Below are 26287 nucleotides of genomic sequence, written 5' to 3'. Positions count from 1 at the left end.
CAACTTGACAGAATACTCAGAAATGATTCTGCTTGGAGGTGGTAAATATAATTTTCTTCAATTGCTATTATAGCACATGTGCCATTTCATTGAATGCCAACCTCAATAGAGCCATAACTTATTACTGGTTTTTCAAAATGTTTTCTTTCCACTCGATCATTCTCTCTAGAAAGGAAACTAACAGTTGCCTTAAAATAAAATTTAAACTTACCCATATAACTTGAGATAACAGGAGAGGCCCTTCTCTTAGAGAATGAGAAAATGGTATTTGGGAATTAGTTCTGTACAGGACCATATTGGGAAAACAAATCAAATTTTTTTTCTTTTCATACTGTTGAGGTAGAGTGTATGTGTCTAGAGAAACTGCCGCTTCTGTGTGGCTAAGACCATCCTCTCACACCCGTTTGTAGTAAACAAATGTTACCACGTGGCATGCAGTGCTGCGAACACTCTATGACTTAACACAGCACACACTGACTTCAGAAGTTAGACCCTAAAGTCACACTTGCCTTTGACCAATCCAATAGTCAGGCAAGCTCTTAGTTATCTGACAATAAAGAGAAATACATTCTTTAGCTTAGAACCACTTTCCCAGGTCCCCATATGCATCAGGTTCATTCAAAAGCCGAGGCAAATTTTTACATTAAAAAATTTCAACTGAAAGCAGTCATCAACAAATAATTTGCTGTGAACTTTCCCTGATTCTATTTATAGCAATTTAAATTTGTTTACCACAGCACATTTGATAAACAGAATGAAGTACCTTATTGGTATTGCACCCTGGTGCTGTCTATCGGCATGGGAAGAAGTGACCCAAACATCTTTTAAAGCTACAATGTGGAATGGGAGGAAAGTAAACAATTCTGAAAATCAGAAAGACTGAACAATACCTGGGCAAAATCAGAGTTGTGCAGGGGAGCCCATCAGGTTCAGGATAGCTCAGGATCTTGAGTCTGTGAGCAAAAAGCAAGAACTTGTGCCCTAGGTATATCAAAAGCTAATGAACACATGTGTGTACAGTCTCCCTAGCTTGCATCCTGTGGAGTCACAGGGCATTCATGGGGGTCGACCAGGCTAAAAAGAGTTATTTGACCAATTAACTTTTTCTAGAAGAAGCACGTTATTGTTAGACGTGATTTAATGCTTTCAACTTTGGTTTTGCTTTGTGTTTAGAGCTGTTGATGTAGAGGAGAGTTTCAGGAAGGCTGCAGTCTTCCACTTGAATATTTTCCCCAGCAATTTCACAGGAGTTTCCTTAGCCATCAGTCCTCAGAAGGGTTTTTGTCTTGGCTTTTCACTTCCTGGGGAAATGGCCACACCCTTTCCTTTATCTGGTGACAATTTCACTCTATAGTTATCACCTGGTATTTTGTTTTGTTTCTCTTCCAGAGTGAAAGAATTGAAAAAGGCCAAGGAACTTGAAGACATACAACAGCATCCCTTAGCAATGTGACACTGCTTTTCAGACTGTTTTCATTTCTGTTTTTAGCAGAGACATGCAACAACACACACACGCGCGCACACACACACACACACACATACACACACATAATCCCTCTGCAGTTTTGGGGAGATCAGCTGCAGGATTTTAACAGGAATGTTTTGGTCATTGCATTTGCACTTTCATGGACAACTTTTAATTTGATCAGCAAGACATCTTGGAACTCAATCTTCTGTTGGATCATGGGCAAACAAGACACCACGAGGAATCGAAAGAGGCTTTCCTCCTCTTAGGAAGAAGCCGTCTTCCTTCTCACATAGGGCTGTATTCAAACATCGTGTGGAACTGTACAAATATTTATACCAAAAATATAGATAAGAAAAGGTGGGGATGCACTAGCAACGAAGAGAATGCTGTTCCTGCACCTGTCGGTTATTTCCAAGAAGCTGAATTTTTGAGATTGATTCTCAGTGGAGGGCTTAGATCATACAAATCTTTATTGGGTCCGTGTGTTCTCATTTCCTTCACTGTGTTTATTTGATCTTAATTTGTTTGTCTGTTTGCGTTTCAATCTCTACAGCACACTTAATGCAACTTTTAAAACTCTGAAGGATTTTAGTGTTTTGTGGAAGTTTGGAGAGGGGGCGGGTGCGTGGTACACGGGTAACGCATGGGAAGTGACGAGGAACAGCGTACAGAGTTTAAATTTATTTTCTTGTCCCCACCACCTCCCAAGAGCCTGCAAGGAGAGTCATCATCTTATCCCTTTTCTCATGTTCAGCACTTTAATTTTTTTGCCTTACTTTCTTGTGCAATGAGAATTACTGAAAGAGTTGGTAAAGCATGTAGCTTTTTTTAGTAGCCTTGGAAACTGTAGTCATTCTAAGGAATCATGAACCTTGCCTGGACATTTGCCACCTAAAAGATCAGTGTGGTGCTGCGTTCTGGCCAGTAAATTCCATATTTTTGGCTATATCTCATCCAACCTGAGCAGTTTCTGTGTATATATAGAAGGTAGAAATGGAAAGTGAGAAAATATTTGAAAGGGATTATATTAATTGCTAAATATTTTATTCACAAAGGTCAATAACATGGCAAGATAAAATTATTTGTATAGTTTTGTCTGAATGAGCGAGAAAAAATGTGGATGTATTGTTTGTATATATTGTATATATTAAAACAAAGAGATATGTGCATGAAATCAAGAAAAAAGAAATGAAAAAAGCAAAGCATTAGTGGCTATGGTCTGTAAAATGAAAAAAACTTTATTTCACTATAAGAGTACTTTATTTTAAATGTTCTTTAGAAGAACATTTTGCTAAAGCATGACTAAACTGCAAAAAAAAAAAAAAGAGCTACTGTATTAAGACTTAGGAAAAAAAGGCAGAGTAACATTACTTAAAAAAGGATATGTTTACATTTAATTTTGGCTACCAGGAGTTTATTTTATTTTATTTAAAAGTTTTTTTGCCAATGGTGCCAAGTAATGTGAATGCTGATATTGCTTAAGAAAATTAAGTTACTTTTGCTAAACAGATAATCATTAAGATGAATCAGTATATAGCTTAACACCATCCACTCACTCCAACAAAAACACTTAGAATGGTCAAAACATGACAAAAGAAATAGGATGAAAAATAGAAAAATATCTCACGTTTTCATATCTCCTGCTGGAAATCGGAAAATGTAATAAAAATTGCACACAAAATAACTACAAATTAAAAGGATGCAAACTGGTCTCGTAGGAATGTCATGGTATATTACTATTTCCACATAATGAGGAGCCAAAGAAATCTGATGCTTTTTAACAATTCAACTACTAATGTTAAATTGAGAGAATCAAGTTCGCACTTGCTGATGCCAGTTTAAAATTCCCAGGTTAAGTTTCAGGATCAGTTGGTGTAAAGCTGAGAGAATAGTTTCGGTGTTTTTTTTTTTCCCTTGGTTCTGGCTGCCAACTGTAAGTGAAAACTCAAGGCTTGTTGTGAAGCCTAAAAATATTCACAAATCAGCTTTTAAACTGGTGTCTTAGAAGGAAGGTAGATACAAAAAGATTGTGTTAACAACTGGGGTCAGTGCTCTTGGTGCCTTTTCTATAATTGTACTTGTTTTTTAATTACTTCCTTTCACTGCCAACCTCGAATTACTGTACAGTATATGTCTTACTGCTTGTGATCAGCTTTGACAACGGTGACAGCCCCACAACTAGCAGCCACCTGTACATTTGTAAACTGACCTGACTCAATTTTGTTTTTAAATGTGTGGGTTTTGTTGCAACTGTTGCAGTTCCCCCAAATACCCATTATTTTCCCACAATTTGACCTACAGGAAGACACTGAGTAATTTACAAACACACAATTGCATTCATAAATGGGAAGAGAATGTGAAAGCCAGTTCTTTCAGAATATCCTTTAGTAATATTGAATTTAGGTATGTTTATTCCATTGTCGTACAAATAGCCGATCTTTTGACAGGAGTAATGACCTCAGTGGATTTGCTTTAATCCTCACTTTTTTTTAAATGTCTCACATACTACATTATTAGCTGAGTAAGCTAGATAATCTGGAAGAGAAAAGACTGACATAGTTAGGAGCGTTCTTATGGAGAGGATAGAAGTAGGTTCAAAACCTACCAGTGTCATCCACCAGTACAACTGTGAATCCCAGGTGAGGTACAAATGCACTTCCACTGAAATGAAACATTTCTGACCGCTTTTTCTTGGTTGTGAATCTTAATTTTGAATATAAGATGATAGATAAGCGCAGCTTTCTTGGATAATCTGAATTCCCAAGTGCCAGGAGTAGGATCTCATTATAAAATTAATAGCTAATCTTATTCTGTCTCCTGATGATTTAATTGCTACACTTGTTACCCATTTGAAATCAGCTGTACTGTGTGAACGAAATCGAGACAATAACTCGAACCCCTCTCTGGCTGCACGGTCGCTTATGGCAGTTCCACACAGTAGTTGGCGCCCAATGGGGGGTCCCTGAGACTTGCATGTAAAACTAGTCTAGATGTCTTCTTTTTTGTAAGTTTTATTTTTGTAATTGTGCATGTAAAGCATCATTGAATCAATGGATCTGTTGAAGAACTCAGCTGCTGGAAACCATGCAAAATGTTTTGAATTGCCCTTAAAATATGGAAAATGTTTTCTGAATGCTTTATATTCTTTCTGCTGTAAATTAAAAATGAAGAAAATTTCCCCATACTATGTGTGTGTTGCTTTAACTTCACCTGATACTGAAATCCAAGGTGGTCAGCAGGTTTTAAACCTTACAAAATCATTTCAAATATTTCCTTCTAGATGCAGTGTTTTGACATGGAATGCTACATAGTTTCAGATCTGTCCAGCAAAGAGAACATTTCTTAATAGAGCCACTGTTCCTAGAACATTTGCTTGTCCACTATTGGATTCAAGGAGGATCTCAAAGAGCTTTAGATTATGTGTATATTACATCTATCAATATTCACTGTCCTTGAGTTACTGATACCTTCTCAGGCACCTCTCAGCCTAAGTGCACTTACGGGAAAGATAAAAACACGGATCGAAATTCACCTTTTCAGTTAAAACCCTCTGACTTTTTAAAAATGCACTTTTCAGTTTACTACTAAGCCCAGCCTTTTCCAGAACCCTGGCATCAGTCTCCTTCCCTTTCACTGCAGAAACTCAACTCCCTGGTGGTCCCTCTTCTATCTAAACCATTCTGGAGCTGCTGTCAGGCAAGTTTTGCATGATAGATCTCCCAGTTTCATGAAGACTCCGTGATTTCTAGAGCCCACTGCATTGAAATGATATTTTCCTTTCTTGTTTATTTTCACTCTCTGCTCAGTCTTATTTTCATCTGTGCCCCAACCTGCACCCCCTGGTTGGTCTGTTCAAACCGTGTCCAGGTCCACTGTTTCTTTGTTCATATGATTTGTTTCTCCCATGCCTGGAAAGTTCTCTTGTTAGCTACTTAACTCAATCTGAATTTCACCTCTGTGACACTCTCTTTCTTATTCTAATATACACTAATATTTCCTTTTTCAAATCCCAGTTAGAATTGGAAAAGACAGTTTGATGTTTTTTTCATTTCTTATCTGTTCTGCCAGTTGACCTACTGGTGTTCTGTTTGTTTAACGCCGGAGTTGCCTTTGCTGGTAGGAGTGCTTTTAGTACAACTGAAATTCCTTGCACAGTAAATCACTACTCAGATTTGTGCCTCAGCCTCAACAGGAAATTCAGAAGTTGAGGACCTATTCTGTGCTTGGTGTCCCGAAATACATACAGAAAGGTAGAAAGTACAGTCCCTGATATCGAGATTTCCATGAAGAGATTATATTAATAATAAGATCTGTGCAATGACAGATATTTGTGTCACAAATGAACACACCAAAAGGAAGCCTAATCCAATCAACGCCTGTAACAAATACTACGGAGGAACCTCCCCTCCCATTTTAACAAGTTTCTTGCAAAAATGTGGTGTCTCCAGGACCACTGCGTTAATGTGGAACTTTAAGCAGAAGCCCAAGGGCTGTCTCCGATGCTGTCACAGTCAGAGGAATAACTCACGGGCCCAGAATAACGTAAAACGCCCACACCCTCATTTATCTCCGTGCCTTCTCACGTGCCCCAGCTCGGCACTGGCTCGGGCAGCGACAGCCAGCAGTCGCCCAGCAACCTGCCGCAGCGCTCGGTTGAAAGGGGCCGCCCCCGACACACCCCGTCCCCTTCCGGCGCGACCCTCGCGGCCTCACGCGCCCCGCCCACCCCCGTCAGCCCCTCCCGGTGACGCCATCGCCCCTGCGCCGCCGGCGCCCCGCCCAGGTCCCAGGTCCCAGGTCCCCGGTCCCCGGTCCCCGGCCTCCGGTCCCGCAGCGCCAGTCGGCCGATCCTGAGACTGCCTCAGCCGCCAAAATGTGAGTGACAGGACGCGGCGCGGAGGGCTCTCGGGCCCTTGGGCCCTCGGCTGAGACCTCGGCCCGGCTCGATTCCCGGCCGCCGCCCATCGGACGCGGGCGCTCCCAGCGCGGCTGTGCGCGGGGGCTCCCAAGGCCTAGGGGTGGGAGGCGGCCCCCGGAGGTGCAGGCTGCATAAGGGCCAGGTCGGCACTGCGGCGCCGCGGGCCGCCCTAGAGGGCCCCGCGGCCGTCGGGCGGACGCGGAAGGGGTGAGGGCGGGGCGGCCGGGGTTTCCCAGAGGTAGGGAGAATTCCACCGCCAGCCCTGCTTCATCTCTGACACCCTCTCCCCGTCCCCTTTTTCCCCTCCTTGCCCCCCAAGTTCACTGAGGGGTGCTGTGACCGCAGTCCTCGTCCTGGAGCGCCTGCTCCCCGCCTGGTGTTGGGCTGGATTCCGGAAGTTGCAAGGGGAAGAAGGACCTCCGCCCTGGCTTGAAGCACCTGTGGTTTGAGTGGACTCAGGCGCAGAGCTGTGGGCCTTCTCCTTTTAAGCAGAAGCACTCTTGTAGTGGCCCTTGAAAACGGGAATTTCCCGTGGTAACAGTTCAGAGAACGCTAAGGGTCAGGAATCACAAGGACCCGCCGTCCCCCGCCTCAACCTACTCGTCGCTCACCTACAGAGGAGAAAGGAATGGGTGCTTTCCCACGGCTCCTCCCGAAACTAGGGTCACCCCTCCTCTGGAGGGTTCCTGCTTCAGGCTGCTGTGCCAGCTGATCGCAGCAGTTAAAATCTAGATCGGTAGAATTATACAGAAGCGGGGTCGGCTTTCTCAACCTTACTTGAGTTTTCTGTAAAATGAGGTTAATAGTAGTAGTGTCCCCCTCGAAGAGTTTTGAGGACTAAATGAGAAAATGCTTGCAGCCGATGCAGAGCACATGACCCTTTGCTGTCACCTATCAGACAGTCAACTCTGAGGGCATGGCTGGGGTCTGCTGCATTCCTAATCTTTGACGCATGGTAGGTATAAAATAACTGTCTGTTGAATCAATGAATCAGTGGGTGTTGTAGGAAAGACACGGGGGAGAGACCTAAGACAGAGGAAGGATCTGTAGGAGGAGGCAAGGCTGTAGGCAAGACTGTATATAGGTATCTCTGAAAAATCAAAAGTATTGCCAACCAAGTCATGGAAGCAATTAGGACTTCCAAGCCAGAGTGCTCAAAAAAGATCTGTCTGGGGGGAAAGTAAAGGATTCAATGAGGATTTTAAAAGAAGGACCTTTCAAGAGAGGGAGCCTTGCTTCATCTTATCTTTGCCACTCACACCGCCCCCACTCCCTGCATCCTAGTGTTCCTGACTCTGTTTCTCTAAGTGAGTCTATTTCTCTGTACTGGAAAAAGGGTGTTCTGTAATTGTTCACCACTCTGAAGACAGTTCTTGCCACAGTGAAAAGATCAGAAGAGTACTGAGTGCATTTAAGTAGCTGTATACCTTAAAACAAGTAATAAAAAAAAAATGGGAACATAGCATCTACCTCTCTTAGGATCAGGCTTCCCGGGTGGCTCAGATGATAAAGAATCTGCCTGCCATGCAGGAGACCTGGGTTTGATCCCTGGGTCAGGAAGATCCTTTGGAGGAAGAAATGGCAGCTCACTCCAGTATTCTTGTCTGGAGAATCCCATGGACTCAGGAGCCTGGTGGGCTACAGTCCATGGGGTCACTGAATGACTAACACTCTGACTTTCATGTGAGGATCAGAGGCTTCAGTGATACAAAGGAGAGCCTACTAAACCTTCACTTTAGACCTCAGTCACTTTTAACATGTGGGTGAATCTTTGAAATTTTAGAGGAATTAGAAGAGATGTCTTTAGAACCTTTGTTCATTGCTGCAGAAAGGATGTTCATTTTCTGCTTTAGTTATTAAATTTTCTAACACTGAGGGTCCTGGAAAATATCCCCATACTTAACAGAAATGTGTTTGGAATCCTAACTTACTCTTGCCCGTGTCTTTACGTGTTTCAGGACTACAAATGCACCGGCAGGTTCAAGCGCTGCCGCTGGCAGTAGTAGAAGACTTCAGCAGACACAAAATCAAGTGGATGAGGTATTGCTCCGAAATGTTAAAACCCTGAATTATAAGCCAACATGAGAACACTCTGGGAATAGTTCTGTTTAGGAAAAGTGTCATAGGAGTGTGAACGTAAAGTAAATTTGGACTATCCTAACTGTAACAAAAATTTGTCCCCTACTGTTTTGGGAGCCCTTTTCTAAGCTTCTGAGAAGTCACATCCTCCTGGTTTCAGGCCTGTTTCCCTTTAACCGAATCACACACCTAAAGTACAGGCTCTTCTCCCTGAGGACATTCCTCCCACGAATCACTTGGCGATGTATATTTTGCCACAATAAGTTAAACATTAGAGAAGAAAAAAGAACTGCTTTATAAAATAATAAAATCTTAAGGATGAGGTCTGTAGATTGCAGAAGCCAGGATGAATCCTTCTGAACAGAATTTTCATCAGGATGCTTTTTACCAGTTACCCAGCCCAGCAAATCTCTGTCATTTGCCATCCAGTACTGTGCAGGAGGTGGGTGCTGGCAAACTGCTCTAACTTAGCAGATCTGTGTTTGTAGAAATGTTAGGTTGGGAGGCCCTCAAAGCATCTTTTCTTCTGCCCTATACATGCAGACCTACAATGGAAGACTATCTGAGAAATTCAGGCTCATATTTCCCTGGTGGCTCAGAGGTTAAAGCATCTGCCTGCAATGCGGGAGACCTGGGTTTGATCCCTGGGTTGGGAAGATCCCCTGGAGAAGGAAATGGCAACCCACTCCAGTATACTTGCCTGGAGAATCCCATGGGCGGAGGAGCCTGGTGGGCTATGGTCCACGGGGTCACAAAGAGTTGGACACGACTGAGCGACTTCACTTTCACTTTCAAAAGCCATCATAGCTGAGCAAGGCTGTCTTGGTCTTTCTGCATTTAGCTATCTTAAAAAGCAGAGTCAAACTAATGTTAGATCCCATTGTTAAATCCTATGGCAATATTTTGGTCCAATGGTTTTGTTTATGAACTAAATTCTGAATTGTTTACATTTTCATGCTAAGAAACCCATTCTAATTCCATCTTCCATGAAACTTCTATTTACTTAAAAACTCAAATTGGGTCCTTTTTTTTTTTACATTTTAAAAAATTAATTTATTTTTTATTGAAGGAAAATTGCCTTATAGAATTTTGCTGTTTTCTGTCAAACCTCAACATGAATTAGCCATAGGTATACACATATCCCCTCCCTCCCTTTGGTACTTTTTCTTTACCAAAGAGAGTTGTTTGTTTTTTTTTAAACTGAAGTGGAAATTTGCATAATAACCACCTTAACGTGTATAATTCAGTGGTATTTGGTGTATTCACAATGCCCTGCAGCCATTCCTTTTGCCTAGTTCCCGTTTTTTCATCATCCTTGAAGAACACCTTGTAGGCATTTAGTAATCACTTCCCATTCCCTCTTCCTCCAGAGTAGTAGCCTCTAATTGACTTTCTGTTTCTGTGGTTTTGCCTATGCTGGATATATCATATAAACGGGATAATACAATGCGCGGCCTTTGTGTCAGGCTTCTTTAACTTAGCATCATTTGTTCGACATTCATCCTAGTTGTAGCGTCCGTCAGTACATCATTCCTTTTTGTAGCTGAATAGTATTCCATTGCAGATGGATACCTCAGTTTGTTTATCCCTTCATCTGTTGGTAGATTTTTGAGTTGTTTTCCCCTTCTGGCTGTTATGAATCGTGTTACTAAAAACATTTTCATGTGAGGTTCTATGTGGACATCTGTTTTCATTTCTCTTGGTTATGTATCTAAGGGCTTCCCTGGTGGCTCAGTGGTAAAGAATCTGCCTGCAATGGAGGAGATTACATGCAATTCAGGAGATGCAGGTTCAGTCCTTCAGTAGGGAAGATCCCCTAGAGAAGGAAATGGCAACCGACTCCAGTATTCTTGGCTGGGAAATTCATGGATGGAGGAGCCTGGCAACCTATTGTCCATGGGGTCGCAAGGGTCAACATGACTTAGTGACTAAACCACCACCACAGTAATGCTATATTTAACTTTTTGAGGAACTGTCAAGCTTTTCCACAGTGGCTACACTATTTTGCCTTTCCACTAGCCGTGTCCAAGAGTTCCTGTTTTTCCACATCATCAACACTTGTTATTTTCTACTCTTTTGGTTACAGCCATCCTGAACTGATCCTAATGAGTATGGATTAGTAACTCTTTGTGGTTTTAATTTGCATTTCTTAGTGACCAGAGATGCTGAATATCTTCTCATGTGGTTGTTGGCTGTTTGTATAAATTCTTTGTAGAAATGTCTGTTCAAGACCATCACCAGTTTTCTAATTGGGTAGTCTGTTTTTAATGTTGGTTGATAAAGAGTTTTTTATATATTCTGGATGTTACATCTTTGTCAGATATATGATTTGCAAATATTTTCTGCCATTCTGTGGATTGGCTTTTCACATCCCTGATAGTCTTTTGAAGCACAGAAGACTTAATTTTTATGAAATCCAGATTATCTGTTTTTTTCTCTTGTTGCTCTTGCTTTTGGGGTCAAATCTACAGCCAAAGCCAGAGATGTAAAGAGTTATGTTTTCTTCTAAGAGTTTTATAGTTTTCAGCTCTGTATTTGGGTCATTGATCCTTTTTGAGTTAATTTGTGCACGTGAGGTAAGGTAAGGGTCCAACTTCATTCTTTCGCAAGTGGCTATCTAAGCGGCAAGTTTTGAAACTCAAAAGTGTGATTCCTCCAGTTTTGTTTTTCTTCTTCAATATTGTGTCAAGTGTTCAAGGCCCCTTGGAATTCCATATGAATTTGAGGACTAGTTTTTCCATTTAGGCAAAAAAAAAGCCATTGGAATTTTGATAGATTGAGTTGAATCTATACATGTGTACATCACTAGGGAGAGTTTTGTCATCTTAACACTGTTAATTAAGTCTTTCAACCTATGAATGTGGGATGCCTTCCCATTTCATTAGGTCTAATTCCTTTCGGCAGTGTTTTGTAGTTTTCAGCTTGCAAGTCTTTGGCCTCCTTGGTTTAATTTATCCCTGGGTATTTTATTTTTGGGGGTGCTATTGTATGGAATTGTTTTCTTAATTTCCTTTTCATTGCTAGTTATGGAAGCACACCAATTTATGGCTGTTGATCTTGTACCCTAAAACTTTATGAGTTTGTTTACTAACTCTACTAGGGTTTTTTGGTAGATTCTTTGGGATTTTCTGTACATGGAATCATCCGCAAACAAATTATTTTACTTCTTTTCTAATTTGAAAGGAAAGTGAAAGTTGCTTAGTCGTTTACAACTCTTTGCGACCCCATGGACTGTATAATTCTCCAGGCCAGAATACTGGGGTCAGTAGCTGTTCCCTTCTCCAGAGGATCGTCCCAACCCAGCGATTGAACCCAGGTCTCCTGCATTGCACGAAGATTCTTTACCAGCTGAGCTACCAGGGGAGTCACCAGGAAGCTTTTCTAATTTGGATGGCTGTTAATTTCTTTTTCCTACCTGGCCAGAGCTTCCAGTACAATTTTGAACAGCAGTAGTGAAGGTGGGCCTCCTTGTCTTTTACCATTGAGCATGGATGTTAACTGTGGGTTTTTCCACAGATACCCTGTAACATGTTAAGGAAGTTCCCTTCTATCCTAGTTTGCTGAGTGTTTTTATCGTGAAACAGTCAACTCTTTTTTCTTTTTTTTTAATGAAAGTTTGACTCAAAAGAGTAAAGAGCTGACCTGGAAAAAAAAAAAATGCCTGTAAACTTCATTGAGGAGCTGCATTTTTCTTTCCGTTACTTGTACCTGAGTGTGATCGTATTCATCAGGTGGTGGACATCATGAGAGTCAATGTGGATAAAGTGTTGGAAAGAGACCAGAAGCTCTCTGAGTTGGATGACCGTGCAGATGCACTACAGGCAGGAGCCTCCCAATTTGAAACAAGTGCTGCCAAGTTGAAGAGAAAATACTGGTGGAAGAATTGCAAGGTACTTCGCTTTTAACTGGTCTTTATATCAAGTCACCATCTTGTCTCAGGGGGTAGACAAAGGCTACAAATACTGGACTTTCATGAGTCTTAGAGGTGAATCTGACTTCCCACACAGAAATTTGCATTGACTTTGAATCGAAAACTCTTGACTACATATCCTTTTTCTGCCCCCACAATTGAGAATGCTCCATGCTTTGTGGCTGACCCTCAGAAGTTTGTAGAACCAAGCAGGTCCAGAATCAGTCACAGACAGCAGCTCCTTCCAGCCCTGTGCACAGACTGACAGGAGAGGGCTGGAATAGGAAGGTCAGTTTGCATGCAGGTGCAAATGGCTCCAGGGTAAAAGCAAAGAGGTGCTGGGGAGCTGCACATGCTCCACAGAAAAGCAGGAAGCACCACAAGAGGAGCAGGGCCCAAAGCAGAGTTCACAGGGTTGCCAAAGAAGTGGGCCGTGGTCACATTCCTTCCTGGGCTGGAAGAGTGACACTTTCTGATGCCTGACACAGGCTTAATTCGTCTGTCCACAGACAGATGCCTATCTAGGGACCATAAATCATTTGAACGTGTTATACAAAAGCAGATAGGTTGGGATGGGTGGGCACCTTAGTTTCTCCTGTGGCTAGAATGATAGTAAATGATACTCTTCAGTTGTCACGTTAATCTCTGTGTTTGAATGTGAAGTGGACGTATGTTTGGTTACAGATGTGGGCAATAGGAATCACCGTTGTGGTCATCATCATCATTATCATTGTCGGTGAGTTCTCCTGCTCCAAACTCATTGCAGAAAGTCTTGTCTGTTCACATTTGACTCCATGTACAAGAGCTCAGAATAAAAGTTCCCTTGGAGATGTTAATGTATTCCAAAGGTTTTCCTTTTTGTTAGTAAGTGTTGTAAATACTTGAGTGCTGAATCTGAGATTTTCAATATAAACCTTATCCTGATCCATAAGTTTGGTCTCTGAATATACTTTCATCAGATATTTCCTTTCATGAGAAATAGTATAGCCTAGTGATGAAGAGCATGGACTACTTCTGATCCACTCTACTCTACCATCCAGCTGTGTGTCCTTCAATAAGTAATTTCATATTTTTGAACCTCAATTTCCTCATTTATAAAATGGGGACAATACTACTACTACCTACCTCATATGTTTATTATGAGGACAAAGCTGTTAATATATAAAATGTGCTTAGGGTGGTGGCTGGCATATAATAATAATAGTTATATAAAGAAACATATACACCCACACTATCATTAATACTATTATTATAACCATTACTACTACTGTAGACAGTATCGGAACAGCCCATTGCCATTAGTAGCCCAGAACACAAGAACTATTTAAAGAAACATGTCTTGGGTCCTTTTTTCAGCTTCCTCCTCTAATCTTCCACAAAATGTAGAGAAGCCACTAGTAGCAAATTGGCCAGAAATTGAATTTCTATTCACACTTAGACTGTAGTGTTTGATGTTTATTCTGTGTTTGCACTGAAAGACTAAACAGCTATTCTCCCTGCTCCCCCCTCCTTTTTTAAATCTCCTCTGCTTATTAGTGTGGAGTATATCTTCCTGAAGAACCAGTGAAACTCCAGCCTGCTGTTCAAGAAACCTCTTCAAGACTTTTGATTTAGAACCTGCTATATTATCAAGCTCACCTACTGTTCTATCTAAAATGATTATTTTTCTGTTAGTGACTGTAAAGTTTGTTTCCTAGGAGATGTGCCTTTGTTTTGTAATATGCACTCCAAGCTAGAAGCGTGGTCAGCCCAGCCTCCGTTTTGCACAGTGCCTTTTCAGATTTACAAATGGGCTGATGCAGAGGACTTGTTCAGTTGCAGAGCGTTATAACCTAGCAGTAATGTTGTCTGGTTAGTTGCCATTGACTGCAGTTAAGGAAATCTGTTCCAAGTTAACTGTCCTCATCATATGACATTACCCTCATTTTAAACCTCTGGGTAATCAGATTCCAATTTGTGCCTTCCAGAAAGAACACTACTGCCTAACACAAATCTGTGACAATAACAGGCTGTGCCTTATTTTGCTCTTTTTCTGATTCCCTATAGCAGAACTCTCTACCGTTTATAGACACTACTGACTCTTGCTGTATTTTAAAATAAGATACTGGTAGAGTTTTTGCTCTTACATTAGATATGAAGATGTTTACTTTCTTGTTACTGTTATATATCACTTGCTAAAAATATTGTTTTAATCAGAAATAATAATCTCTTTAAAACATTTGTATAGAACTATGGCTGTGACCAAAGTTTCTATCTTGCCAAAAAGTTCAATCCCAGTCAGACGTCAAGTTTGTTCCTGCCAGATAAATTCAGAAAAGTGACCAGTGGAACTCAAGGTGCCCTTCAGAATTAAACTTGTAATGTTGTGTGTGAAACTCTGACATCCTGGCAGGCCTTTCTTGCCCTTGAAAGGCTATAGGTCTTGCAACTGCCCTTCCGATCTAGCATTTTTCCTGAGGTTTAGAGAGGATTTGAGCTCGATGCTGACCATCTCCTACCTGTGGGCAGCGTTTTACTCAGCAGTTTGCAGATCATCAGCTGTAAGCTCCAGTATGTTTCTAATAATACGTGAGCAGCAATCTTGTAGCCTTCACGTGAGATCGTCTGCAGACGGGTCATTTTCTGGTCCAGTCCCCATAGACAACAGCTTCTTGCAGTTTGTTTCCAATTGTGATCCATATTCCACTCCCTAAATCTGTCTTGTAAATTTCACTTTCTACTAGGCATTGGTTAGGGTAGATGACCCTCTTCCCAGGGGACAGCTAACAAGAGACACTGTCTTTGACATCACAGACTTTCTGCATGAGACGCTGCTTTGGGCAGAGGTGTTGTCAGCTGAGACTTTCGTTGTGTACGTGAGACTTTGGACACCAGGGTGTGTGGCTTAAGGTCAAGAAGTCAGGTAGGAATGAAAACAGGCGAGGAGGCACTGAGGGGAAAGAAGTCTTAGCACCCTGGGGCTCACCGTGACCAGAATGTTCACAAAGTCTCGTTCACATGCTACTTGGTGACATATAAAGCAACAGCAGTTAAGGTGCATCAGGACCTGGGTTCCACCTCTTTAACATCTGTTCCCCTGACGTCAGTGCAATGGTATGAAGTTGAAGACGTGCCTTGCGGTGTGCCCTGCTGGGAGAAGGGGACAGCAGTCAGTGTCTGGACAGTGCCCACCCTCGTCTCAGGTCTCTGCCAGGTCTGACTCTGCAGCTTTGGTGCTTGGTCCCGTGTAACCCACTGGCTGCTGCGTTAACCCAGGAATACCCCACCTGTATCTGTGTGTTTAGCTGGGAACTCACCCGCTATAATGAGCTGAATAAAGTGTTTATAAACATAACTCTGGTGCCTGTGTCCCTGATAGAGGAGTAGCGCGTTGTCCAAGTCCTGAAACGGCATTCCCTACTGCTCACCCCTCTCCCTTACAGACCCTGACTCCCCTTCCTCGTTGCCTGAGGACCCTGATTTCCTCACACCCAACTCCCTGTATAAAAAAGTGCTCTTCAGCCGAGGAGATGTTGGGGAACTGGCTTCCTTATGGTCACTGAAACACTCAAGATTTGGCTTTTGAGTTTCTTAAACAGATGGTCTTTTGGAAATGAGTTGTGCAGAGCTGGCCAGCATGTGGTGGATCAGACAGCTGCCCACGTGGGACGTGGGGAAATTGACCCAGGTGGGGAATGGACATCTCCAGACCGTGTCTCTTGTTTTCATTCAGCATATCTCTTTCCCCTTGAATATACTTCCACACTTATTCTACAACCCCTATAGAACAATGTAATATGGGTGGAAGGAGACTTATGTTTACAATGAAATGCCAGTTTTCAGTAGAATCTGATGAAAAAGAGGTTGACTTCTTTCCATTGCCTCAGGTAAATGGTGACTGCTTTTCTTGTCTGACAAGCAGTCATGTCCCTGGAAAAGCACTGAGAATTCTGCCTTTTGTTCAGGACCTTGAGAGAATGAAATACATGTGAACCCTTGGTATCATTTTTAAGATTTTAAAGGAAAATCTACCATAAATGGGCTCCTCTTTCACTGCTTATCCCTTAAATGTCAGGGTTCCTTAGGGTGGGTCCTCAACCAACTTCTCTTTTCATTCTACTTAACCACCCGCCCCCAGGCAATCTCTCTGCTCTTGATTTCTCCGTTCATTAATCTGCTGATGATTCCTGGCCTATTGGATACAAGCCTCTCAAACTTGGTGTTCACCAGACAAGGAAACCCCTCCTTCCTCACACTCTTCCTGTCATTAATTGTTGCAGAGAAGGGCCCCATCACCCACCCAGGGATCACTCCAGACACATCTGCTGAACTTGCTGGTATTTTTGGTCACCATCTGTTATCACTCAATATGCTGAAAGTGTGCTGTGTAACAGACACCCCCAAAATCGCAATGGCTTCAAGTTTTTTCCTCGCTTGTGCTTTGTGTCTGATGTCAGTCAGCAGGAAGGCGCTATCGTCAGCTCCTGCAGACAGGGTGGGGAGCTTCCTGTAAACATTCGTTTTAGTTTATCACTGCAGAAGGAAGGAACCATCCGGAGTTGTGCACTGGCTCTCAAAGCCCCGTCTGGATATGGAGCCAGCAGCTCTGCTCACATTTCATCAACCAAAGTGACTTAGATGACTGTGGCTCACCTCAGAGGTAGAAGGGAGTCCTACCTGTCACCCAAAGGAGAAGTGGAACTTCTATAAACATCTTCCTTTGTGTTGACATTTCAGTCAAAGAATGGGGGCAGATTCCCCTTGTCTTGTTCAGTCAGTCGTGTCTGACTTTGTGGCCCCATGGACTGCAGCATGCCAGGCTTCCCTGTCCTTCACTGTCTTCCAGAGTTTATTCAAACTCATCTCCATTGAGTTGATGACGCCATCCAACCATCTCGTCTAATGAGTTGTGTCCCCTACACGATAATTTTACATTTGCATCACGAATGAAATGTTTTTTTAAAGTAGTAGTTTTTTCATTGGTTTTGAACAAGGATTAATTATTTGCTTTAAAATTGACCAGACTGCTTAGCTCGTTTAAAGAGTAAGCAAACTTACTTCCAACTGAGCTGCTTTTCATAGTAGCAGAAAATTCAACCTGTAAAACTAGAATTTACTAAATAAACCAATTATGGTATCATTATTAGGAAATATTTTTTCCCCTCATCCTTTAAATAGTTAAGTGCATTTAGAAATCTGCTTGGCTCTATACCACCACATGGACAATCCCCTGTTGGCAGAAGTGCCTGCCTCTGGGCAACACTGGATTCCCAGCCTCAGGACTTCTCTCCAGACATTGCCTCTTGTCTGCAGCTCTTCCTTTCTGTATCATTCACCTCTCTGGATTCATTCACCTCCTACTGGATCACGCCATCTCTTAATAGTGAACTCCGCATCCCTGCTTGCAGTCAACAAATGCTTGCCTATAGCTCTTCACAGCAAAATTCCTTCCTATGTCTTCCTGTAGTCACCATGGCACGTCCTCTTTTTCTTCAGTCCACACCACTGAGACATCTGTAACCAAGGTCATCGTCTTGGTGAAGGCCAACAGGAAATTCTCTGAATTTGTCTCACTCTGCTTGTCACCAGCATTTGATACAGTTGCCAGCTGTCTCCTTGAAATGCTTCATTATGGAGCGTCCAGGACCCCACACTCCTGGCTTTCTTTCAACCTTATCTATGGCCCCTTATTCTTTGCCTGACCTTATCTCCCTATGCCCTGACGCCTGGCCTTTGGCCCTTCTCTCTCTCTCTGTACTCTGTCACTGACACCATTTTACCCACCACTGTGAACGCCATAGAGACTCTGATGACTCCCTTAAATGTAAGCTGTATCTCCACCCCTGGTTTCTCCCCTAAGCTCCCAGTCGGCAAATCCAATTGCCTATCTGACCACTCTACTTGGATGTATGACGCACATCTCAAACGTAATGTGTAGAAAACAACTCTCTATTCTCCATGAAAACCTGCAATCCCCAGACTTGCATTCGGTAAATATTTGCTGAATAAATGCAGCTTAACAAAACAGGGCTTCAGAGGAGAGTGAACATCATTTGAAAAAATAAGGTGGTTTATCTAATACCCAGGCTTCCCAGGTGGTGCTAATGATAAAGAATCTGCCTGCCCATGCAGAAGCCACAGGAGACGGTGGGTCATCCCTGAGTGGGGAAGATACCCTTGAAAAGTGGCAACCCACTCCAGTATTCTTGCCGGGATAATCCCAAGGACAGAGGAGCCTGGAGGGCTACAGTCCGTGGGGTCGCAGAGTCAGATTCCGACACGACTGAGTACATGCTCACATGCATTCAATACCTAATATGACTTGCCACATTCCACTTTACCCTCCTCTTTTATGCACAATTGCTTCAATTCAGCCAATACTGAAGATTTCTGTACCAGGCACTGGAGACGTGCAGAATCTCTGCACAGTATCTTCCACTTCAGGTAAGTCGAGACACAATTAAAAAGGCAGAGGAACCAGAGATCAAATTGCCAACATCCGCTGGATCATGGAAAAAGCAACAGAGATCAAGAAAAACATCTATTTCTGCTTTCTTGACCACGCCAAAGCCTTTGACTGTGTGGATCACAATAAACTGTGGAAAATTCTGAGAGAGATGGGAATACCAGACCACCTGATCTGCCTCTTGAGAAATCTGTATGCAGGTCAGGAAGCAACAGTTAGAACTGAACATGGAACAACAGACTGGTTCCAAATAGGAAAAGAAGTACGTCAAGGCTGCATATTGTCACCCTGCTTATTTAACTTATATGTAGAGAACATCATGAGAAATGCTGGGCTGGAAGAAACACAAGCTGGAATGAAGATTGCCGGGAGAAATATCAATAACCTCAGATATGCAGATGACACCACCCTTATGGCAGAAAGTGAAGAGGAACTCCAAAGCCTCTTGATGAAAGTGAAAGAGGAGGGTGAAAAAGTTGGCTTAAAGCTCAACATTCAGAAAACGAAGATCATGGCATCCGGTCCCATCACTTCATGGGAAATAGACGGGGAAACGGTGGAAACAGTGTCAGACTTTATTTTTTTGGGCTCCAAAATCACTGCAGATGGTGACTGCAGCCATGAAATTAAAAGACGCTTACACCTTGGAAGGAAAGCTATGACCAACCTAGATAGCATATTCAAAAGCAGAGACATTACTTTGCCGACTAAAGTCCGCCTAGTCAAGGCTGTGGTTTTTTTCAGTAGTCATGTATGGATGTGAGAGTTGGACTGTGAAGAGGGCTGAGTGCCGAAGAATTGATGCGTTTGAACTGCTGTGTTGGAGAAGACTCCTGAGAGTCCGCTGCAAGGATATCTAACCAGTCCATTCTGAAGGAGATCAACCCTGGGATTTCTTTGGAAGGAATGATGCTGAAGCTGAAACTCCAGTACTTTGGCCACCTCATGCGAAGAGTTGACTCATTGGAAAAGACTCTGAGGCTGGGAGGGATTGGGGGCAGGAGGAGAAGGGGACGACAGAGGATGAGATGGCTGGATGGCATCACTGACTCGATGGACGTGAGTCTGAGTGAACTCCGGGAGTTGGTGATGGACAGGGAGGCCTGGCGTGCTGCGATTCATGGGGTCGCAAAGAGTCGGACACGACTGAGCGACTGAACTGAACTGAACTGAACACTTTCCTTTACAAAATAGTCTTTTACAAACACTTGTCTTTCTCCAGTTGCTAAATGAAATCTTTAACCTTAGGAAGACGAGGGAAATGTTTCAAGTTGTGAGAATTCCACTTCTGAAAACCAGGTTTGATCTTTCCAGGTCGGCTACACGGCCTGGGTCCCCTCAGCCGCTCACTTCGTGTCAGCAGGAGTGAGAGAAAGAAGGTCGTTAACAAAGATGGAAACGACGGGAACTGGAGAAGACATAAAGAAAGCGCAGCGCTAGGACGTCCAGCGCCCTCCTCCGGATGCCCAACCCGCCGGCTCCACCCTGCCGGACACCTCCTGGCGCTCCCTGGTTGCTGCTGCTGCTGCTGCTGCTGCTAAGTCGCTTCAGTCGTGTCCGACTCTGCGACCTCATAGACGGCAGCCCACCAGGCTCCGCCGTCCCTGGGATTCTCCAGGCAAGTAGGTTGCCATTTCCTTCTCCAATGCAGGAAAGTGAAAAGTGAAAGTGAAGTCGCTCAGTCGTGTCCGACTCTTAGCGATCCCATGGACTGCAGCCTACCAAGGCTCCTCCGTCCACGGGATTTTCCAGGCAAGAGTACTGGAGTGGGGTGCAGCTGCCAATCACGTGGAGGCTGGGCCGATCCCGCCCACCCTGCCGCTCGGGGCCCGCCCCCTCGTGATTGGTGGCTCCGGCGCCCTATCACTGCCGCGCTCGCTCCAGCGTCCCCCGTGGCCCATCCCCCGACGCCATAAAGGGGCGGGGACTAGGGCCTCCTCAGGGTCTCTCCGCCCCCTGTCTACGCGCCGACCAGTAAGATTAGTCATGTGCAGTCCTCAGGCCGAATCCTCGGCGTTACGTAACGGACTCTGGGGCCTTTGCCTTTGCTCCCTCACCTCCCCTTATGTAAGCCGGGCTCCCGGCGCGGACCCCGCCCCCGGGCCAATGGGGACCCGTAGAGCAGGCGGCGGCGGCCAATCGCGCGCCCCGGGGGCGGAGCCGTGTCACGTGGCGCGCGGGGGCGTGGTGCCGGCGGTCACCTGGCACGCGGCGGGCCTCGAGACCGCGCGGGGTCGGGTCCTCTGGGCTGAGCAGCGCCGGCGGCGGCGGGTGAGTGCTCGTCCCGGGCGGGGTGGGCTCGGAGCCCGCCGCCCGCGGTCGCCTCAAGCCTGTACTGCGCTGTGGGAACTTTGTGCTTCAAGTGGCTTCTTGCTCGGTCCTGTTCCTGGGTGCGCCGCGATCATTGGGGCTGCCGGGGCCGGGGTCTCCCCCAGGGCTGCCCACCCCAGGAGCCACAGCCGGGCTTCCGCAATCGAATTGTGTTTCCCTTGACACTTGTCACTTTTAATTCTACCCTCCCCCTCCAGGGTGGATCTCCGGTGAGCGGAGACATCCCAAATTGCAGGGAAATACTGGGGAGAAAAGTGCCCCGGAGGAGCAGGGTCAGTAATTGTCCGCTAATGATGACTGACATCTGTAAGGCGTTGGCATGGACCACAATGAGAAATACGGTTCGGTCGCCGATTGCAAAGTAGCAAAGAGCAGGCGACTGAGTGAGGGCTGCTGGGCGAAAGATGGATCCCTGTGAAGATGTAGGAAGGTCCAGTGGTAAATCTGAGAACCCCAGGGGGAACCAGCGTCATGAACTTGAAGGACAACAGGCCAGTGGTCCTGAGGCCCCCGAGAATGATGCTGCTGAGCTATGGAGCCAGAAATGCGAGCTGCGGAGCAAATTCGTGCAGACCAGCAACAGGTGAAATGACCTGATGTGTTTGTTGTTCTTTGCTGGGGCAGTAGAAGGGAAAGACGGGCTTCCATCTTTTTGCATTTTGTTTATAAGCCTGGGAAAAATTTTACCGGGAGTCTCCAGCAGCTTGGAATGAAATACCCTGGAGACACTGAAGGAAATTAACTATATAAGTAGGTAAAAAGTGGTTAGGGAATTGCTGACTCTAGGCTGAAGTGGGAATCAAACAGTAGAAAAGGTTTGATGTTTACCAGTTTCTTGACCTGTGATTCCCCACATGTAAAAAGGGGATAATAAATCTGTGAACTGAATGACCTGATTCATATTAAGTGCTCAGAAAGCAGGCATGGCCCGGAAATACACCGTTCATTGAAAGTTGACCTATTGTAATCCAAAATGTGAATTTAGATTTTTTTTTTAATCTTACAGTGAACAGCAAAATCGAAACAGAGTTTCTGAAGAACTTATAACGGTTGTCCAAGAAATGAAAAAATACTTCCCATCAGAAAGACATGGTAAACCAAACACACTGGATGCCCTTAACTATGCCCTTCTCTGCATACACAGTGTACAAGGTGAATGGTGCCCAGAAAATACAGTCTTGCCCACACATCACTGCTCATAAACGGCAGCCAGGCCAGAAGCATTGTCTGCCTGGTTTTAGGCACAGAAATGTTCTCAGTTTTTTATGCTGTTCTATGTGAGATGAGTAAATCTACACTGATGCCATTGGCATCTTAGTTTTCAAATTAGCACTGTGTGCATGCGCTTCAGTCGTGTCTGATTCTTTGCAATTCCTAGTGCCTCTGCCAGGCGCCTCTGTCCATGGGATTCTCTAGGCAAGAATACTGGATTGGGTTGCCGTGCCCATCTCCAGGGAATCTTCCCAATCCACGCATCGAATCTGCGTCTCCTGCTTGGTAGGTGGATTCTTTACCACAGAGCCATCTAGAAAGCCCTATTTTTGTAATAGTTTAGTATTTTTGTTGCAATATTTTGCACCTTTATTTCAGGAGAGTAAGAGTTTGGCATACCACATTTTGGAGATTCACTTTTTAAAGGAATATTGTCTTCTATGATTATTGGTGGGGGGAATAGTTGAATACATTTACATTTCCCTGTCATAGACATATTTTTAAAATGCCATCATGTCATGTCAGGAATTTACCAAATTAAAATGGAATGGGTGCAAACACTTTCTTTTGACAACTTTCTTCTCAAAGGATTTTAAAAGTGCGCATTTTGCAGCACAAACCTCTGTGACTTCATATATGATATATAATTCCTGAATACTGGAGTAATGTTTCTGCTATACAAATCCCCTCTGTGTATGTTGAGAATTTTTGGTTTCGGTACCTTGTTTCGCTACTTTAAATTTATCTCGTTCCCTATGAACCAGAACATGCCAAATTCATAAATTCAAAATCTTAAGTATATACAACTGTCAGTGTTTTAGGTGAAAGAAAAAACTGATCTTTCAAGGAAAATATTCCGAGGTGCCCTTATCCTAAAAAAATTAGCCAACTGTAATCGTGATGAAAATGACTTCCTAAAGATACTGTTGTGAAACAAGACTACCTATCTATTTTCCTGTGTTTCTTAGCAAACAATGAGTCTTTCCAGATTCTCAGTCAGAACGGAGCACCTCAAGGTGATGTGAGCTTGTGCAGTCTGGAGGAGCTGGCCACTATTGCTTTAGGTCACACTTCCAAAACCACAGTAAGAATTCACCGATTTTGCCATATCAGCCGGGGTGGTTTTTCTTAGGGACCTTATCTTGATGTAGATTCTTAAAAGTGACAACTGAGCATTTCAGTAACCACAGTTTGAGGTAAACAGCTGGAGAAAACTGCTAATGAGGCATCTTGAGTTTCTCCTGCCCTTGACAAAGAAAACATCTGAAAACAGGAAGCAACACGTAAGTGTTAGTCGGCTTTGCTTTGGTTCTGGGGTACCTCTCTCTCCTAGCAACCCTGAGTTCTCCCAAATTAAGAAAAAGAAAAAAAGCAACACTGCAGAGTAATTTCCTGCATCGAATTCTAATCTCCAAATGTTGATTTCTATTTATATCATTCTTAGTTCCAATACCTACTATTCCAGGTTGTAACAACTGGATTTTATAGAGCAGGTGAGTTGAGATGATGTCATCTTTTGTACAATTTTGAAAGAGTAGTATTTATCTTCTCTTCATGTGGACAGAATAATTGAGGTTCATGTTTTGCTGACATGATGGCGATTACTTAATTTATGTGTAGTGCGTGCATGCTAAGTCGCTTCAGTCGGACTCTTTGTGACCCGATGGATTGTAGCCCACCAGGCTCCTCTACCCATGGGGATCTCCAGTCAAGAATGCTGGAGTGGATTGCCATGCCCTTCTCCAGGGAATCTTCCTGATCCAGGGACTGAACCTGCATCTCTTATGTCTCTTGCGTTGGCCGTCAGGTTCTTTACCACTGGCACGATCTGGGAAGCCCAATTTTTGTGTAGACCTCAACATAATCAGTCCTGAATACTCATTGGAAGGACCAATGCTGAAGCGCCAATACTTTGGCCACCTGATGTGAAGAACTGACTCACTGGAAAAGACCCTGATTCTGAGAAGGACTGAGGGCAGGAGGAAAAGGGGACAACAGAGGATGAGATGGTTGGATGGCATCACCGAGTAGATGGAACAAGAGTTTGAACAAGCTCTGGGTGTTGTTGATGGACAGGGAAGCCTGGCGTGCTGCAGTCCATGGGGTTGCAAAGAGTTGGACACAACTGAGCGACTGAACTGAACAACATAATTGTAACTTAAAGATTTTATAATACTGGAGAACGAGATATCCCTAATGTTACATGCTTGTTTTACTGTTAATAACTAGGGTGTTTACAGTATTGTAGTAAGTGCTATGGAGATTTAAGAAAAAAAAGCTTTAGAAAAACATTTTCCTTTTAAGATCTTCAAATTAAACACTAGAGAGGAAAACATATGCCAGTGCTAGACAGTACGAACCGTGACTGATTATAAGTAGATTATGTTTATATCTGATGAAACGAATTAGAGAAATGATTCTTACGAGGTATGTCAAAGACAGCATCTTGGAGCGAGTAAATGTAGAGTTTGATCTTGAAGCCTAGATATGCACAGACAAAGGGAAGACCGTCCTGTGAGGTATACAGCACAGTTTGCGAAGAAGGAATCAAGTGAACACAGTCTGTAGTGTGAAAGTGAGACTGTTAGTCACTCTCAGTCATGTCCAACTCTTTCTGACCCCATGGACTGCAGCCCGCTAGGAATTCTCCATGGAATTCTCCAAGCAAGAATACTGGAGTGGGTTGCCATTCCCTTTTCCAGGGGATCTTCCTGACCCAAGGATTGAACTCAGGTCTCCTGCCTTGCAGACAGACTCTTTACCGTCTGAGCCACCAGGGATTCACTGTTTAATAGGTATAGAATGAGCTGGTGTATCGTTTGGCAGAACTTAACTTCAGAAGGAAAAATTCCGGTTTTACAGTGATAACTAAGAAGTATGTTGGAGAGTTTTGTTACCTTTGCCAGATGTATGTGTGTGTACGTTTTAAGTTATTGATCATAGTAGACATCTAGATGAAATTTATTCAGGAAATGTTGCTAGTCATATCTCAGCACTGTGCATTTATTTTGAATGTTTTTCGTAGGGTACCTTTGTGGCAGTGTTTTCATTTCTCTCTGGAAGGTTAGTGCACATTTCTGAACAGGCTCCTTCAATCCTGAATTGTCAGAAAGAGTTCTTGGAGTCTTGTCATTTTGTTGAACTGCTTGCCCCCCAAGACATGAGGGTGTCCTACACGCACACTGCCCATGCTCAGCTTCCGTTCTGGAACAACTGGACACAAAGAGGTAATGGGACCAATATTCAGATGTTTATCTCGCCTGGTTAAGATCAGTTTCATTCTACCAGAAATAGTACACAAGTGAATGCATTACTCAGCAATGCAAATTATATGGTTTTTCTTATTTATTTTTAAAAGGCAAAGTGTGATGAAAATCACATTTTAAATGCTTCTAATGACATAAAGGTCCAATAAATTTGCTTTCATTCAGTCAACTTAATTTCACAGATTATATGCTATAAATATGGTTCGATTACAGCATGCTATATAGCAGGTTAATTGCTACAAAGGCTCTGTTTCCTTCACGTGAATACAATTGTGTTTTTCCTCTTACTCTGACTTCATTATCTCTCTCTCTAGAGATGAGCTTCTCAAAGTTAGATCCCTTTCCAGTTTTTCTTCTCCTTAAAAGTTTTGATTTCCATCATTTTGTTTTCCTTTGGAAATGCTGCTTTGCCTGAACTGGGGGGTGGGGGATGGATTCCTACTTGAAATTTTCTTTGTGATCTTCTATCCCATGTCATGAATATTCCATGCATTCATTCATCCTTTCTCAGTTAGTTAGTTCAATCACTCCATCATGTCTGACTCTCTGTGACCCCATGGACTGCAGCACGCCAGACTTCCCTGTCCTTCACTGTCTCCCAGAGCTTGCTCAAACTCATGTCCATCAAGTCAGTGATGCCATCCAACCATCTCATCCT

The 26287-nt window shown here is 43.5% G+C and overlaps 3 protein-coding genes across 3 annotated transcripts in view; all 3 read left to right on the top strand.

The window, feature by feature from the left end:
* The window catches only part of CAMTA1 (calmodulin binding transcription activator 1), a 967024-nt gene extending 965472 nt beyond the window's left edge, over positions 1 to 1552 (top strand). Inside the window, exon 23 of the mRNA XM_052653621.1 lies at positions 1390 to 1552. Coding sequence (XP_052509581.1) covers positions 1390 to 1453 — 64 coding nt within the window. The 3' untranslated portion in view covers positions 1454 to 1552. The remainder of the gene's footprint in view (positions 1 to 1389) is intronic.
* A 4670-nt stretch (positions 1553 to 6222) lies between these two features.
* On the top strand, positions 6223 to 15703 carry VAMP3 (vesicle associated membrane protein 3). Its single transcript, XM_052653681.1, has 5 exons — positions 6223 to 6343; positions 8345 to 8426; positions 12197 to 12355; positions 13060 to 13111; positions 13912 to 15703. Coding segments are annotated over exons 1-5 (315 nt in total). The 5' UTR covers positions 6223 to 6341; the 3' UTR covers positions 13932 to 15703.
* Positions 15704 to 21249: 5546 nt separating this feature from the next.
* PER3 (period circadian regulator 3) overlaps positions 21250 to 26287 on the top strand; it is a 71883-nt gene continuing 66845 nt past the window's right edge. The window contains 4 exon segments of the mRNA XM_052653762.1: positions 21250 to 21734; positions 22158 to 22303; positions 23332 to 23447; positions 25389 to 25590. Of these exon segments, the coding sequence (XP_052509722.1) occupies positions 21556 to 21734; positions 22158 to 22303; positions 23332 to 23447; positions 25389 to 25590 (643 nt within the window). The 5' untranslated portion in view covers positions 21250 to 21555.

Source organism: Budorcas taxicolor, chromosome 16 (genome assembly GCF_023091745.1).
Source record: "Budorcas taxicolor isolate Tak-1 chromosome 16, Takin1.1, whole genome shotgun sequence".
NCBI classification, from domain to species: Eukaryota; Metazoa; Chordata; class Mammalia; order Artiodactyla; family Bovidae; genus Budorcas; species Budorcas taxicolor.
The sequence above is the reverse complement of the archived record's forward strand: the minus strand, read 5'-3'. Positions and strand labels throughout refer to the sequence as shown.